This window comes from Eptatretus burgeri, chromosome 5 (genome assembly GCF_056783735.1).
Source record: "Eptatretus burgeri isolate ZD-2024b chromosome 5, Ebu_testis_v1, whole genome shotgun sequence".
Classification (NCBI taxonomy): Eukaryota; Metazoa; Chordata; class Myxini; order Myxiniformes; family Myxinidae; genus Eptatretus; species Eptatretus burgeri.
This window is the reverse complement of record NC_140965.1, coordinates 47,304,374-47,319,373: the sequence shown is the minus strand read 5'-3', so window position 1 is coordinate 47,319,373 and position 15,000 is coordinate 47,304,374. Positions and strand designations below refer to the sequence as shown.

Below are 15,000 nucleotides of genomic sequence, written 5' to 3'. Positions count from 1 at the left end.
GGAGTTGGAATTTATTAGGACATGTCAAAGAGGAGATAAAATACATCAACTTTGCACAACTGGTTTCTTGGTCACAAGAGCAAAACTGTCAAGATAGCATAGATGAAAATATTGACCATATTCATATGACAATGTACTGAAGGAAAAAATAAGTTTGCATAGGAGCAAACTGATTGTTACCCAGACTACAATGCTGTAGTTTAAAATACAATATGGCATCCATACCTTTATTCTCTAGATACACCATTACGAACTGCAAACGAACGATGTTCACAGCAGGTGAACTCTGATAAGGGGAAGGGGTGGGAGGAGGAGGAGGAGGTTGGGGGGGGAGGAGGTGGGAGGGGGAGGAGGAGGAGGTGGGAGGGGGGGAGGAGGGGAAAGGTTTCTTCACTTCACATGTCGGCTCAAAATTCATCACATCAAGTGCATTTCAGGGATAGCAAACAAGATAAAGCTCCAGTCAATTAGTTAGCAACTTTCTTGAATTTGGTCGGTTTGTGCTCTTAAAAAAAAAAAAAAAAAACCACGTCAGTAAACACATTCCACTGTTTTTTTTTGTTTGTTTTTTTAAAATCTGATCATCCATTGACATCCATTGCAAAATTACAATCTTTCTTGTTCCTAAATGCTTTGGACAGACGGTGCAAATTGTATGCAACTGCTGGTACAATTTATCCGATGACACGTGATGGCAGGAACATCAAAATCACGGCCTCCGATTTCCGGCCGGCCGACCGACACGTACCAATGGTTCCATACAACCTATTGCACCCTCGTGAATCTTCTACACCTCTCACTCAATCCTCCGCTTCATCAAGTGCTTAACAGGCCAACACGCAAAACGCCGCATTCGCAAGTGTTTCCTTTATGACATTCATCTCGTAATTGTTCCTGCAAAAGGCCGAAGGCTCTATAAACGGCTTTCTCGTTTACAAAATTCTCCATAATATCCCAATCTTCTTACTTCTTCGGCACTAACGGAACAGTTTCATCCTCTTCTTCCTTCACGATCCACAACTGCACATTCTTTCACCATCACCGAGACATCATCGCGGTGATGCCTCTCTGGAGATGAGGGGGAAAAAAAACAACACCATCGCTGCACTATGAGCGAGGGATAAAAGCCAAATTGGCAAGGACGTGAACAGTGGCAGGTTGGCATTTTGAGGATCAAGATGTATCGACTGGTAAGGTATACATTTTGCTCGCTTGCACCGTCAAGGAGACGCAAGGGTCTCCCCTTCCTGAATCAAAATCAGGGCTTTGACATTCACTAGCACCAAGGCTCAAGGCTTTATTTGGGGAACCCTGATCTTCCGTTCGCATGTCTTCATCGGTCACCTGCGGCGACTGATCCAGAGCATGCCTCATCACACCTGTCGCGGCCCTGATGGCCTGACTCTTAAGCGTTGCCACTCCACCTGAACTAGTCTTTCCAAGAATCCTCATGTGCGATCCATCACAGTCTGATAAATGTGATCCGCCATACGGCAACACGGCAAGGGGCCATTGCGAGTGCAGTGGCAGGTGGCTAAATATCTGTCGATTGAGGTTCCTGTGTTCCGCTTCTTCCGGAACAAACTGGACACCTCTCAAGTCCATTGGAGTACTTTGGGGTAGCCTTGTCCCCATCGCATTGCATGGTCCTTTGGAATGATCAGCCACCATTACCTGGGAAACCAGGATGTGGAGAGACAAATACAAAAAAGAAGTATTAAGAGCCAAACATACATAATAGGACAAAAAAAAATTCCAGTTAGTAACCGAGTAGTGTCCAAGCGACCTACAAATTGTTCAAAACTCTTAAAAGATATTTCTACAGTGTGGGTGTAAACCATAAGCCAAAGACATAGGGGGGTCGTTCCAATTTGACCGGCACTTTTTGGAAGAATTTTTCTTTCTGGCATTGGTAACCAATATCCATAATCCCATATTTCCTGCTGTAATGCAGGTGTTGAAAATCAAGATGGTAGTGAGTGCAATAACAAAGAGGTTGGAAAAGAGATATAATCCAATGTACCATACATACTCGCTGTTGCAGAGAGATGCTTCTACCAAACCAGTGTATAGACCAGGGTCATGCTGGGTGGGTTGCCATCCCTCTCTCAGCAGTAGTTAGAGCAGGAATTTGGAACTTGGCCATGGTGCCGGCGATGGCTCAACTACTCTCCGTGAAGGAGACCATGGTGTCTTAAGCATCCATCAACGGATGTCGGCAGATGGGACACAAGTTTAACATCCATCCGAGGGACATTTATCTGTCGAGGACACCAGCCGGTGACACATTTATTAATCGCCCTGCCTATGAAACACGGGGATGACAGTTTATAGCTGGGTCGGGATTTAAACCCAGGCTAGATGGCTTAGAGGTGAGTGTGCATAACTCTAGGCCATCCTGATAGCACCAGAAAAGAGAATAGCTCTGAAAATGTTGGTTAACAAAAACATAAATCGGTTTCAATTTACAGATGATTGATTGAATAATGTGCTGATGGTTATACAAGCCGATTAAGGTTCTATATAAACCGAGTTGTAATCTCTCTCTATCGAGTGCAGTCTGTGGCTGCTGGTTGCCTCATTGGGTGGGACGCGGCTATGCCGCTGATGCAGTGTCCCCCTTACCACTGCACTGGTACTCGTTTTGCCGACCTCGGAAGGATGACAGGCTGAGTCAACCTCCTGGTGTATTAATTCAGCAGCCCAATGGGGCTTGAACTCAGGACCCTAGGATCCCAAGCCACCACCCTAACCACTAAGCCAACACCAGGCTACTGAGTTGTAATAAGAGGTCCAGATAAAACTTGTACCTCTCTTATAAATTACACAAAGGACAAATAAATCAATTTAGCTTGCAATAAACATGCATACAGAAAATGAAATGACAAAACGAGTGTGTGTGCGTGCGTGCGTGCGTGCGTGCACATGCTGGGTCATTTGATAGAGGGTAAAAGTATTGCAACTGACAAGATGCAAGTATTAAGCTGATAGTCACCACCTTGAAGAAGTAGTGCAATAGGAAAATAATGATGAAGCAGTAACTTTTTAAATGTGTTACAGAACAAAGTAAGTGAAAGACAATTACCGGACACCACACCATTCCTGGACAGGTCTCTTGTAGTTCAGGCCGAGGTGGCATGACCAAAGGTCCAAAAGCAACCGCAGGTTGGGCAGTGGCAGGTTCGACAAATCTCTGACCTCCCGATGATGGGGACAGCATGCGGATGGTACTCCATCTGCTCGGAGAGAGCGAGTGGGTACGAAAGAGTGGCTGCTCACGGCTGGGTGAGGGTGAACTCTCTCGCGATGCACAACCACGCCGGTAAGGAGATAACGAGTGAGCTCTTATTTCTCGGTGGTGATGGTGGCGGCTCGGTGATGCTTGTGACTCACGTGGAACTCGAAGACGACTGGGTGATGTAAGGTCTTCGTAAGAACCTGGTGGCACAGTACACCTGTCATCGGGCCCAAGGCAGCAGCATCCAGCTGCAGTTTGATCTGGCACCCTTGCAGAGGCCGGTGCCGTATGACCGCCTGGAGGACTCCACGCTTCCCAGTGCACATTCGCGGGCCGTGGTGGTGTGCAAAGGTCGGCACGGGCACCAGGTGCGGGCGAACGGGCACAGGCAGGAGAAGCAGGCCCACTGGGCCGCATTGCCGTGGCACTACCACTTGTGGTGTATGGAAAATTCCGGAAGCGAGACGTAAGATTTTCAACTTCGGCATCGAAGCTGCCACCAGGTCTGTGTGAGGGATGAAGCGGCTGTGGACCAGGGGAGTGACGAGGCACAACCTGCCCTGACTCTGCATCCTCCTCATCATCGTAGTCATCATCGTCAGCTTCGTCATCATCACGTTCTCCCTCAGAATCATCAGCGTCTGAAAACTGGTGTTCCCCCTCGATTTTGACATGGCCACCTTCTGATGTGGGGAATTTGGGGATAGAGTAACAAAATGGTAAAAAAAAAACTTTTGTAGGATTCAAACAAAGACTGTTGGGCTCAGAGTTAAGAATATTTTTGAAAAGTTATGTATACACGGAAAAAACAAACACCCCTCCCCCCCCCCCACCAATACCAAATTGAAAATAGGCCTGAAAAAGCAGTTGATCATCATATATATGATTTCCGAGTTTGTGGTTTCGTGTCGCGCTACCTTCGACTTTGTTTTGCGCTCGAGTAACGTGATATTCGGCTTACATTATCTCAAAGACCATATGAGGTGCATGGTACAAAAAAGAGTAAATAAAATGGTTCTGAAACAGTGGAATCGTATTCCACTTACTGCATTAAAGTAAAATTACTACCGATACTCTGCATCAGGTCCTTTCTCAAACACACCCACCCCAACATGTCGCACAGAGCGCGGGTTATGCTAGTTTCTCCATTAACACAATGATAAACTATTTTGTTTTTGCTCTGCTAGTTTCTCCATTAACACAATGATAAACTATTTTGTACAAAATATAAGAATCTTTGTGCAAAATATTGGTTTGTTTTGAAGAAGAATTCTTGAAGGATATTAGGCAATTTCAAATTTGGATACTCACCCATACATTCCACACCGATGCATGTGTGCATTGAGAAATACTTTTGAGTGTAATATGACCAGGTGATGATGAAATCGGTGTCGAGAGAGATATGCGGAGAAATACTACACTTTCTCAAAGTCAATGTCGGGCTGTGTCAGCAGAAAATTCAAGCGATAGTTTCAAGCGAACATTAACAAAGGTATGCTCACCGCCGTGGGAAGCAAAATGAAACTGACATTTTAGGTGTGATCCCTTTGGCGGAGTAAGAGAGGAATAAGTGGTGAATATTAGATGAAAGCTGTCAAGGAGGTGAAATTCTGAACCAACTGAGTTGCACACACACTCAAAACTGCGATCTTTAATTGCCTCGGTATGATTGATTGTTCTGTTACTGTACATACATACGAGATCTTCCCATTTACCGCAGTGAATGAAACGTGCCAGGGAGCAGATTCATTATGGTTAACAACCAACAGGAGGCGGCCGCCCCACGTCACCCTGTCTGGGCCAGTGGCATGAAACGAGGCTGTGGCTGGAGCCCCCTGGAGGAATGTTTAACTCAAAAGTGAGAAAATATTCTTGAATGTGTATACCTCTGGAGTCGAGAGGGAAGCAATGAGCATCACCTCTGTGAGCCAGGAGAGCAACATTGTCCAAAAGGGTGTACAAGGAAATTTTGCACAGATCTTGAAGCATTGGATCAGGTATTGAAACGAGCTTTGCATTTATTCCAAAGGATCGTTTGAAAGCTCAACATTCGTCATATTTTATGTGACTGATGCGGCGCTAATAGCACAGAAGGATCCTTATAAGTCGTTATTCCAACCTACATGTCTAGTTTGATGAGAGTACTACTCTCATTTGTGTAAAAGATCATTTGGGATATTGGAAGTCAAAATTACAGAAAGAACAGTGAGTTTGACAACTTGTATGAAGGATGACATTTTACACCCTGCACTGGGGCCTTTGCTGGCTCTGCATCAGATAGTGATGGCATTCAACCAGTGAGGAGAGAGGTCTCCATCATATCGAACGATGGAATAAAACTTGATACAGTCAATGACTTCAAGTATCTTGGTTCCTGGGTCACCACAACTGCTCAATATATCAAAGAAATTAAGGAAAGCTGCCGCATGAAGAGCTTGCAACAAATTTTCAAGAATATAGAAGTTGGCACTCTTTTGGCATATCAAGGAATGACTACCGTTCATGGTAACAGTTGAGTCTCAACCACTTTAAGATAGAAGTACTGAAGCATGGACCCTCGCTGCGACCAACGACAAGGGACTTAATGGATGCTACACTTGACTTCTTCGTTCAGCTTTCAATATCCGTTGGTCTGAACATTTTGACAATTAGAGCTCCAGTCCCGATGATCATCTTCCAAGGCTGTCAGTTAAAATTATAAGAAGAGGTCTCAGGATTGCTGGGCACTGCTACCGCGACACAAACACGAACCTGCTTCCAATCTTGTACTCTGGACTCCTAAGCATGTAGGCTTGGGGCAGACGAGCTCTCAACTACATCAACATGTTGAAGAAGGATATGGTTCTGGAGACAGAGGAACTGCACACAGCAATGCTTGATTGAGAGGACTGGAAGCTGAGTATCAATGTCATCAGAATTTGGCCAAAAAGCCAACTTAAGAAGAAGAATAAGAAGCTGTAATCTGGGTTTGAATCCCAACTACAAACTGGTGTTTTGCAGAGAGAGTGCTGTATCAATGAATCCGCCACCCAGGCATTCCATCTGCTGGTATTGCTCGTGGAAGTTAAATAATTATCCATGGGGTCTTTCACAAGAATAGGACACAGTGCGGCCACACCCTGACAAAATTTCGAATTCCTGCCTTCATAAACAGAGGGGTCAGTGTCAGGGTTACTGGACTCACAAGGAGGCACTACTACCAAGATCAGTGTTATGTCGACATTGCAAAGACACATGTGTAGTGATATGACTGAGGACTTTAGTAACACTCAATTTTGAAGGGAGAAGAGCCAATGCCAATAAAAGACCCTGGACTAACCTCAAGGTCAACAGCTACAGTGACATATACAGATGACACCTCACTACCTCTAATGCCACTTCTCCCCACAAAAAATTTGTGTTGCAATTAAACTCAATTCTATAATGACTCACAATAAATGGCACCATCCTTGGCTCACTAAGAATCTTGATATGTTGTGTAAATATTTGGCAATAATAGACTCGACAACCTGTTGAGACTTCTCTAGGTTCCCGGTCAGCAACTCGGTAAAGCGCGTACCTCTGCCAGGTTGAACAATTGAGGTTTTGTTCTCATTCTTCACACCTACCCAACCCATTCAGAAAGTTTTGTCCAAACCTGTCCATAACTTTTTGAGATATCATGCTATCATGTTTTTTTTTAGCCCGATATCTCACTGGTGAAGAATCACTTAAAAAAATTATCAAATTTATCTGGATCCGGATCTTCACCAAAATGGAAATCAATTTGTCCTTGTCACACACCCGACCTGTACACCAAGTTTCGTCCGAATCCATCGACAACTTTCTGAGATATCCTGCTCAGTGCTCAGATGGACAAACAGGGGTGAAAACATAACCTCCATCAACCTTCGGTAGTGGAGGTAATTACAATATCCTAAATGTTCGCCACTTTGTGTTTAACGCATATATTCTGCACAACCTGCGGTAAAAGTCTCTCCTTGTTCATGGCATCAAACACCAAAACAATAGCATTTCCACCTTTTGTTCAATGTACATAAATCTCATATAGATTGCTTGAAATATCATGCACTTTATGAAATTACCGTCAGCTGGCCATTTGGTCCTGGTGAAGCTCACATGTGGAGTGATGGTTAACACGAGAGGACACCTAAAGGACACCTCGAGAGGACACTTCGGTGCTGTATCCCAACATTGTATTTGAACTCGTTTTTGAATCTGCACCACTCATTCTTACAACGTTTTGTTTCTCAAAACTATCACACTTGAGATGCATCTCAACAGGTTTGACCAATATTGGGCTCTACCAGCTGAATGAGTTTGATTATTATTTTTTTCTTTCCAAACTGACCGACCTGCAAGGGGACGTGAGAACTTGCAACAAGACGTGTAGGCAGGACGTCCATCGTGTATAGTTGGCAGGATCACCTGAAGGTATGCACACTCGCTTCTGAGCTGTCAGGTCTGGGTTCAAATCCAGGCCCAGCTATAAACTGTCACCCTGGTGTTTCGCAGGCAGGGTGAGGCATCAATGTGCACCGTCCATCAGATGGACATTGAGCCAAATGTCCCATCTCCCCATGGTGTCCATCGGAAAGAGTAGGTGAGTTATCACCAGAACCACTGCACAAATTTCAAATTGCTGCTTTAATCTACAGGGGCACTGCATCAGTGGCACAGCCATGCTCATGACAATGATACAATCAACAGCTATGTGCAGCTGATGAAATTATGTCCATCATATGTCATCACTTTTGACACTGACACCACTATTAACTGTCATTCTGTTGATTCACAGATTAAGCGCTTCCGTCCTTTGGAAGAGGGTGTTAAGCTGGCGTTCCTATCCGCGAGCATAACTTTACGGATGTTAGAAGAGTCAATGGTACCTTTCGATAAGCGTATGCCATTGTGTGATGGTCTGACCAAATTCAAAAGGGGTGAGGGTGGGAAGGGGTGGACTCTCTCTATTGAGTGCAGCCTGTGGCTGCTGGTTGCATCATTGGTTGGGACATGGCTATGCCGCTGATGCAGTGTCCCCCTTACCAGTACACTGGTACTCATTTTGCCGACCTCAGAAGGATGACAGGCTGAGTCATCCTCCTGGTGTATTTTAATTCAGCGACCAACGGTGCTTGAACTCAGGACCGTAGGATCCCAAGCTACCACCCTAATCACTAAGCCAACACCAGGCTTAGGGGTGGACTGTATAGGTATCATAGTTCAGCTCCGAGAAATGATGCAAGCAGCAGTCAGATGCTGTATAAGTAAGTAAAAATAAGTTCTGGTAACTTTGTCTGAGTTATGGAAATAGGTACATGGGAGAGTAGCAGGTATTTCATAAGATTAGCGGGTGAAAGTTCTGGATGTTTCTGCAGCATACGTTGTGCAATTGTTTTTAAATGCACTTAATGTTGTCCACAAATCTCTACCAATGGAATATCTTGAACTTAAAGATGTGCTGTGACCTAATTCTTCAAAGCCATTGTATATTCCTACTGGAAAGGAATCCAGCAGGGTTCAAAAAGGTTATCCGAGATAAATCTGAACTGTGACATCGCAAACATGTACAGCCTGTTTACCGGCATGTTTCTGTTTTCTAGTTCTTCAAATTAATGCATAAGAAGAAAGCACAATTCGCGATTGTTATCACAAAAGTATTTGTTTAAATAAGTCAGAAAATTACGGCCATATGCCTGTGAAAAATGCAGTCTTTTATGTGGGTTTGAAGGCCGAGTGCGCTACAACTTTAACATCCCCTCTGCAAAAAAAAAAAGAGTTAATCATTCAGATATCTGGAACTGTTTACTGTGCACTGATGTCATTTCATTTGGCAGCAAAAAAAGGGGATTTGGGGGAAGGAAGTTTTTGGGAATTACCACGAAACACTATCTTGTTCAGGCAGAATTCTCGTGGCCATCCCAAGTTTCCCAAGAGGGAATTAAGAGTCAACCTGGAAGTCTGGATTTACATCATATGTTGAAGGGATGGCAGACTCTCTGAGGTTATTAATGAGCCAGCTTGGTTTTCACCAATAACATAATCATAATGTGGAAATTCTCCTGAGAATAGCTCGGTTTGCATAATTCTTAACACTGCTGACTTCAGCTCAAGTCGAACCGTTGAATGAACCCACAACCTCGAGAAGGAGAGTCCAGCATCCTCGGCACTCGGCCACCATCAACCCAATTAAAAATTTCCAGAATTGCATTAACCTCATGGTTGCCATGAAAAACGAGGAGGTTTCTACCAAAAAAAAAAACACAACACGTAGGCTTTAAGCATGATTGATTAGCGATGGATGTGGGAAAACGAACGTTACTCAATCGTCTTCCCGTTTGAAAAAGTGAATTTGTTTAAAAATTAATCAATAAAGCTGCAGGCACAGAATTTTGTGTAAAACTGTTTGTACATGTGAAAAGATCATTTTCAGAAAGTTAAGAATATAATGAGATAAACTTATTTCCATATCTCCCCCTCCCGCAAACCTCCAGCATCGCTCCCTTCAATAGCCGTCAACTGCCAACTCAGCGAGAACCTTGTGAAGATAATAAAGTTGACCTTTCATACTTGGATTTCAAATGAAGTGACGTCTCCCAAGCTGATTTCTATCCATATAACCATGTTTTGTATTTCTGGGAGGGTGAGTGGGCAGCGATTGACGGCAAGGCTATTATGGTGCAAGGCCATTTCCAGCAGCCCGTAATGGCCAAGGAAAGTAAAATAAAGCAGTTATCAAACTTCGTGGCGAAAGATCTCCTGGATGTCTTGTTACGAACCACACTCACAAAGATGATTGCAATACAATTCGTACGCCATTTTTCTTGACGAAATTGACTTTTTTTTTTCTTTTCTTCTTGCCTGTGCAATTGGCTTGCGGTCTTTTCAAACTCAAGCCTCACTTGGATTGACCTCCTCAATACTACTTTCCATCAGAGATCGATAGACGCAGATCACTTAAATAGTATAAGTAATGTAATTGCTATAATAGTGAGTACTGCCGTGAGATCGTGTCCACATAAGATTGTAGAAGGAAATATTAATGTGAAGGAAAGGTCGTGAATAACAACATGGATATAGGAATGAGTTTCGGAGTATTTGAAAAATGGTGAGATTAAACAAATGAGGATTAAGTTTGATGCTTCACATAAGTAATACTCATTTTCTACCAGTAACCTTCTTCGAGTGAAACTCCCAAAATCTTCATTCTTCTTTTTCCCTGCCTGTGTGATCAACTTCCTCAGTCTCTACAATCTCATTCTTCCCTTCAGGGCTTCAAGACAACTGTGCCCCACCATCTCAGACGGTGATGATCCGCAACCCCCATCCGCAACCATGATATTTTCTACCTGCTTTAATCCCCCCCACTCCCTCCTTAAGCCCACCTCCTTCAAAATTCCAGTTTTTCCTTCCTAGGAGTTTGCTTCTGTATCTATCGTGTTTACTCCCTATTTCTTCCCCTACCCTGTGTGTCCCCACATTTCTTATTTATCCAAGTCTCCCTCTATTTTGTCCCTCATCCGGGATGTTGTGTCCCCCTTCCCCCTTTCACTTTATATTATTCATTTAGTTATGTTACGTCCTCATACGTTCTATGCTCTATCTCCCCCAAAAGCCTCGACGTTATCGATAAAAAAATCTCCTCAAGAGCAGACATATTCCCAATTGACTCCAGCACAGACCCAGTCGTTAACCACAATACCAACCAAAGAAACCAACACAACCACAGAAAGCAGGGCAGACTGAACAAGAGCAAAAATTGCTTTGCAATACATGTCCCTTACCACTGTGATATTTTCTCAGTCCAAAAAGGACATAACTCTGTGAAAAATTGACAAAACACCCTGAAACTTGAACTTTTTCTGCAACTTATCATAATAAAACCATGCACCAAGTTTCAGTTGAATATGTTAAAGGGTATTGGAAAAAAAAAAGTATGAAAAAACCACAGGTGGGACGGACAGACGGACGGATGGAGAGCAAACCCATAGTCCCCTCCGGTAAAACTAGTATGGGACTAATAAACTCACTCGACTGGTGTTGTACATTCTGGTCAAACCTTTTGAGATGCATCTCCTCCGTGACAGATTTGAGAAACAAAATAAAATGTTGTAAGAATGAGTGGTGCAGATTCAAAAACGAGTAAAAATACAACGTTTGGATACATCACCGAGATGTCCCCTCGTGTTAAAACCATCACTTCACATGCGAGCTTCACCAGCACCAAATAGCCATCAGATGGTAATTTCACAAAGTGCATGATATTTCAAGCAATAGCGAGAATTGCTTTGCCATACATGTCCTGTCCCGGTCCCGATGAATGTTCGGGAGCTAAAAATGTGTTTGCTTTAATGCATGCTCGAGCAGATAGTGAAACCAAAATGAAGAAGAAGAACTTCTCTAACCCACCGTGTTTCAGTCGTTTTGAGGCTTTGCCGATTTCATATTGAAAATAACCCGATGTACATTCATGAAGCAAAAGCATGCGTACAGCCTATGTGCATATATAATGCATTGCGGTGATATACCTGGTATCATTTCAATTGCACTGGGCCATGGACTAGCATCCAGGCCTCAGGCCTTAGGCCTGCCAATCTGTGCTGCTTCATGGAATAGCGGTGCATTATTTTATTGGGGTGGAGTCAGGCCAGCTGCCCAGACAATGGGTGTAAACCAGTGGGGTGGTGTCAGGGCAGCTGAACACTGACCAATGTGTAATATGTGATAAGTTTCAAAAGGGCTAACTCTGTTTAAAAAAAATTGACGAAACGCACTGAAACTCGAACTGGTTCTGTAACTTATCATAATAAAGCCATGTACCAAGTTTCAGTTTCACATGTTAAAGGGTATGGGGGAAAAAGTTTGAAAAACTACAGGTGGGACGCACAGACAGACAGGCACAGAGCAAACCTATAGTGCCCTCTGATGAAACCAGGAGGGGACTATTAAGGGAGTAGTTCCTCACCAACATCATCCCCTTCTTGCTCTTCTTCTGACGTTGGCATCAGACCCATCTCCAGACACTTCTTGCTGTGTGCCTTGGACTTCATATGTTTCGTTAGGTTTCCTGGAACAGACAAACGATACACTCACAAAAGCCTTCCAACGCCAAGTACATAGCACAGAAGATGTGTCGAGACTCCTTGGTTTCCTTATTCTGTTTTACATGTCCAGTGTAAACACATACCGTGACCACATTGTGAGGATATGCAAAAAAAGCGAGATGGAACTTTCTTACACAACCTTCCACATCCTCTTTTCTTTTCTATTTGAAAAACTGATGTGGCCATGGTACTAGCCCAAATATTTATTCAATAAATAATACAAATCATCTCGGGAGCTTTTACATCCATAAGGATCGTGAATGGGGCCGTCTTGCTTCACACCGACCGCAGCATCCTCTACTGGCACTGCACAAACCATGGCGGCCTTCTTCCATCCCTTCGATGAATCAGAATCCCAGCAGAACACACTATCATTTAATCCATCTGCTTCCTCATAACGAGAAAGAATAAGAAAACAAAAGAGATGAAAAGTCTTTCACTTTGACCTGTTGCAAGTTCTCAATCACATAAAATGTGTATTTCAAATATACTGTTCTGCAGAAGATCAGTATCACATTTAGAACAAATTAAGCAAATTAAATTCTACACATTAAATAATTAGTTTATTACCAACATTTACATAGTGTATACTATCACAAATGGATGGAGTGGAAGGTGGGTGGGGAGGTGGTTGAGAGAGCCATCATACAGGGGACGAGGGGAATATCAGACTGTAATTTCACGATTAAAGTGCATCGCAGATTTCATCACCTGTAACTGTGTGTGCATTGTTTTGTCTGGCTTCCTTCTTGGGACTACGGAACAGTAATTGGTCTTTATCTCGATTAAATGATCTCTGACCCCATTCCTTAGTTGGTGTAGGGAAGTGTTTTTGGCCCCCACAAAAAATAAAAATAAAAATTAGATTTTTTCAAAATGCCAACAGGATTACAACAGCCTAGGCAATGCCAGGTATACCCCTGCTAGTTTCCCATAAATTAAATGAAGACAGCCCCAAATCCTCAAGATTTGCACAAGTATGTGGCTCCACCTTTGTGTGGATTTACATATGTGGCACTGTGAAAGGTTTTCATGAGATTTTATGTGCACCTGATTTAGACAGGACTGCCGGCTTAACATCCGGCCCCTTCAAAATAATAGCGCATCTCAACCCATGCATTATGAAAGACTTGAAATGTCAGGTGCAAAGAAATAACCAAAATAAATCTTTATTACAAAAAAAAATTAAGATACAGATGAAATGCAACTTTTGAAATGGTTTTATTCTTTTTCATCTTACATTATGGGGTAGTATAGGAGGTTTGGAAAACATGTAAGATTGGCCCAAGTCTTTTACAAACCAGCTGACCTGGCCTGACCTTCGACTGAAGATGTTTTGGGCAAGAAGATGCAAATTTGTTTTGGGTGCCAGCGATAACTCGCCTAATCTTTGTTAAAGACAAGGTGGGGTCTTTAATGTCTACCAGCAATAAACGTTGACAGATGCAATGCCCAACGTGTGAAACACCAAGGTGAGAGTTTATAGTTGGGTTGCAAATCAAACCCAGGTTGGACAGCTCAAAGGTAAGTGCACTACCTCTGAGCTAGCCTGTTACAACTCTGTGGTTTTGAAACAGCAATGAATCAAAAATGAAATATTTAGGTACTACTTCACATGGAATCATTGAGAGTGAAGGGGGTAATTGAGGTGTCTCCTAGGGATTAAACCCAGATCTCTACAGATCAGGTGTACCCCACAAAATGAGTTCTGATAAAAATAAAATAAATCACCATTAATGTTATCATAAACATCAATTTTTACATTTTTGGCTTCATTCGAGAACAGTGCAACTGCAGGATCAGAATTAAGTCAATATCGTTGTGAATGAAAAACTGTGCTCATTGCAAAAACAAACTTGAGAGTTCATAGAACACCTTACCCCACGCAGTCTTGAGAAACAAGGACATGGGCAGGGTCTACAAGCAGCAAATATGATTGGTTGTGATGATTTTAAATGCCATAACATTTTGTCCAAGTCCTGCTAAATGAGCAGGTTTTGAAAGTGCCAAGAAGACGATTTGTGTTCTCGTGTTCAAGTATATAATTCAATTGAAATAAAACAAACATTTTAAAGGTTGTCCAAAAAATAATTCAGAAGTTAACCACTGCTGGTGCAGTATCTTTTACACCACCTTATTTATCAGGTGAGATTAATTATTCGTGCCTGTTGTTTGTGTCCTTAATGATGTCCTTAAAAACAGTAAGTTTCCTGTTTGGAATGATTTTCAATTTTGTTTGACTGCCAAATAGGAACACATAAAATATATATATATATATATATATATATATATATATATATATATATATATATATATATATATATATATATATATATATATATATATTCACTACTCTCTGTGTATGTGCACGATTGGGACAAATTCAGAACCAAAGGAATGTTAAATTACAGGTTCGTTTTCCGATTCGTGTTCAAAATATAGCATTCAATTAAAAAAAATAATTAAGTTGTTCCTCGAAAATAAACTGATGTTTGTAGACAGACAGACAGACAAAGTGAACCAATTCCTTAACCCTGCTTTTAGTTTTGTTACGTGCTCTAATAAAGATTTTTTTTTTTAAAAGATGAGCGATGTGACGACAATTGCTGTCATCATGAAGAAGCATGTGAGATTGGTGGCCAAGTGAGGCTCCATTAA

The 15,000-nt window shown here is 42.5% G+C and overlaps 1 protein-coding gene across 16 annotated transcripts in view; it reads right to left on the bottom strand.

Annotated features, from left to right (window-relative positions):
- The window catches only part of HIVEP2 (HIVEP zinc finger 2), a 321,024-nt gene that overhangs the window by 355 nt on the left and 305,669 nt on the right, over nucleotides 1-15,000 (bottom strand). For 11 of the 16 annotated variants that reach the window (XM_085881709.1, XM_085881708.1, XM_085881713.1 and 8 more), the window contains 3 exons: nucleotides 12,204-12,305; nucleotides 3,086-3,921; nucleotides 1-1,674 (listed from right to left, as the gene is read on the bottom strand). The exon at nucleotides 1-1,674 is cut by the window's left edge and continues 355 nt beyond it. In XM_085881709.1, the coding sequence (XP_085737835.1) occupies nucleotides 1,174-1,674; nucleotides 3,086-3,921; nucleotides 12,204-12,305 (1,439 nt within the window). In that variant the 3' untranslated portion in view covers nucleotides 1-1,173. Of the gene's footprint in view, nucleotides 1,675-3,085; nucleotides 3,922-12,203; nucleotides 12,306-12,585; nucleotides 12,734-15,000 lie in introns of those variants that run through there. The other 5 variants (XM_085881720.1, XR_015058307.1, XR_015058308.1 and 2 more) reach the window with 5 other exon arrangements.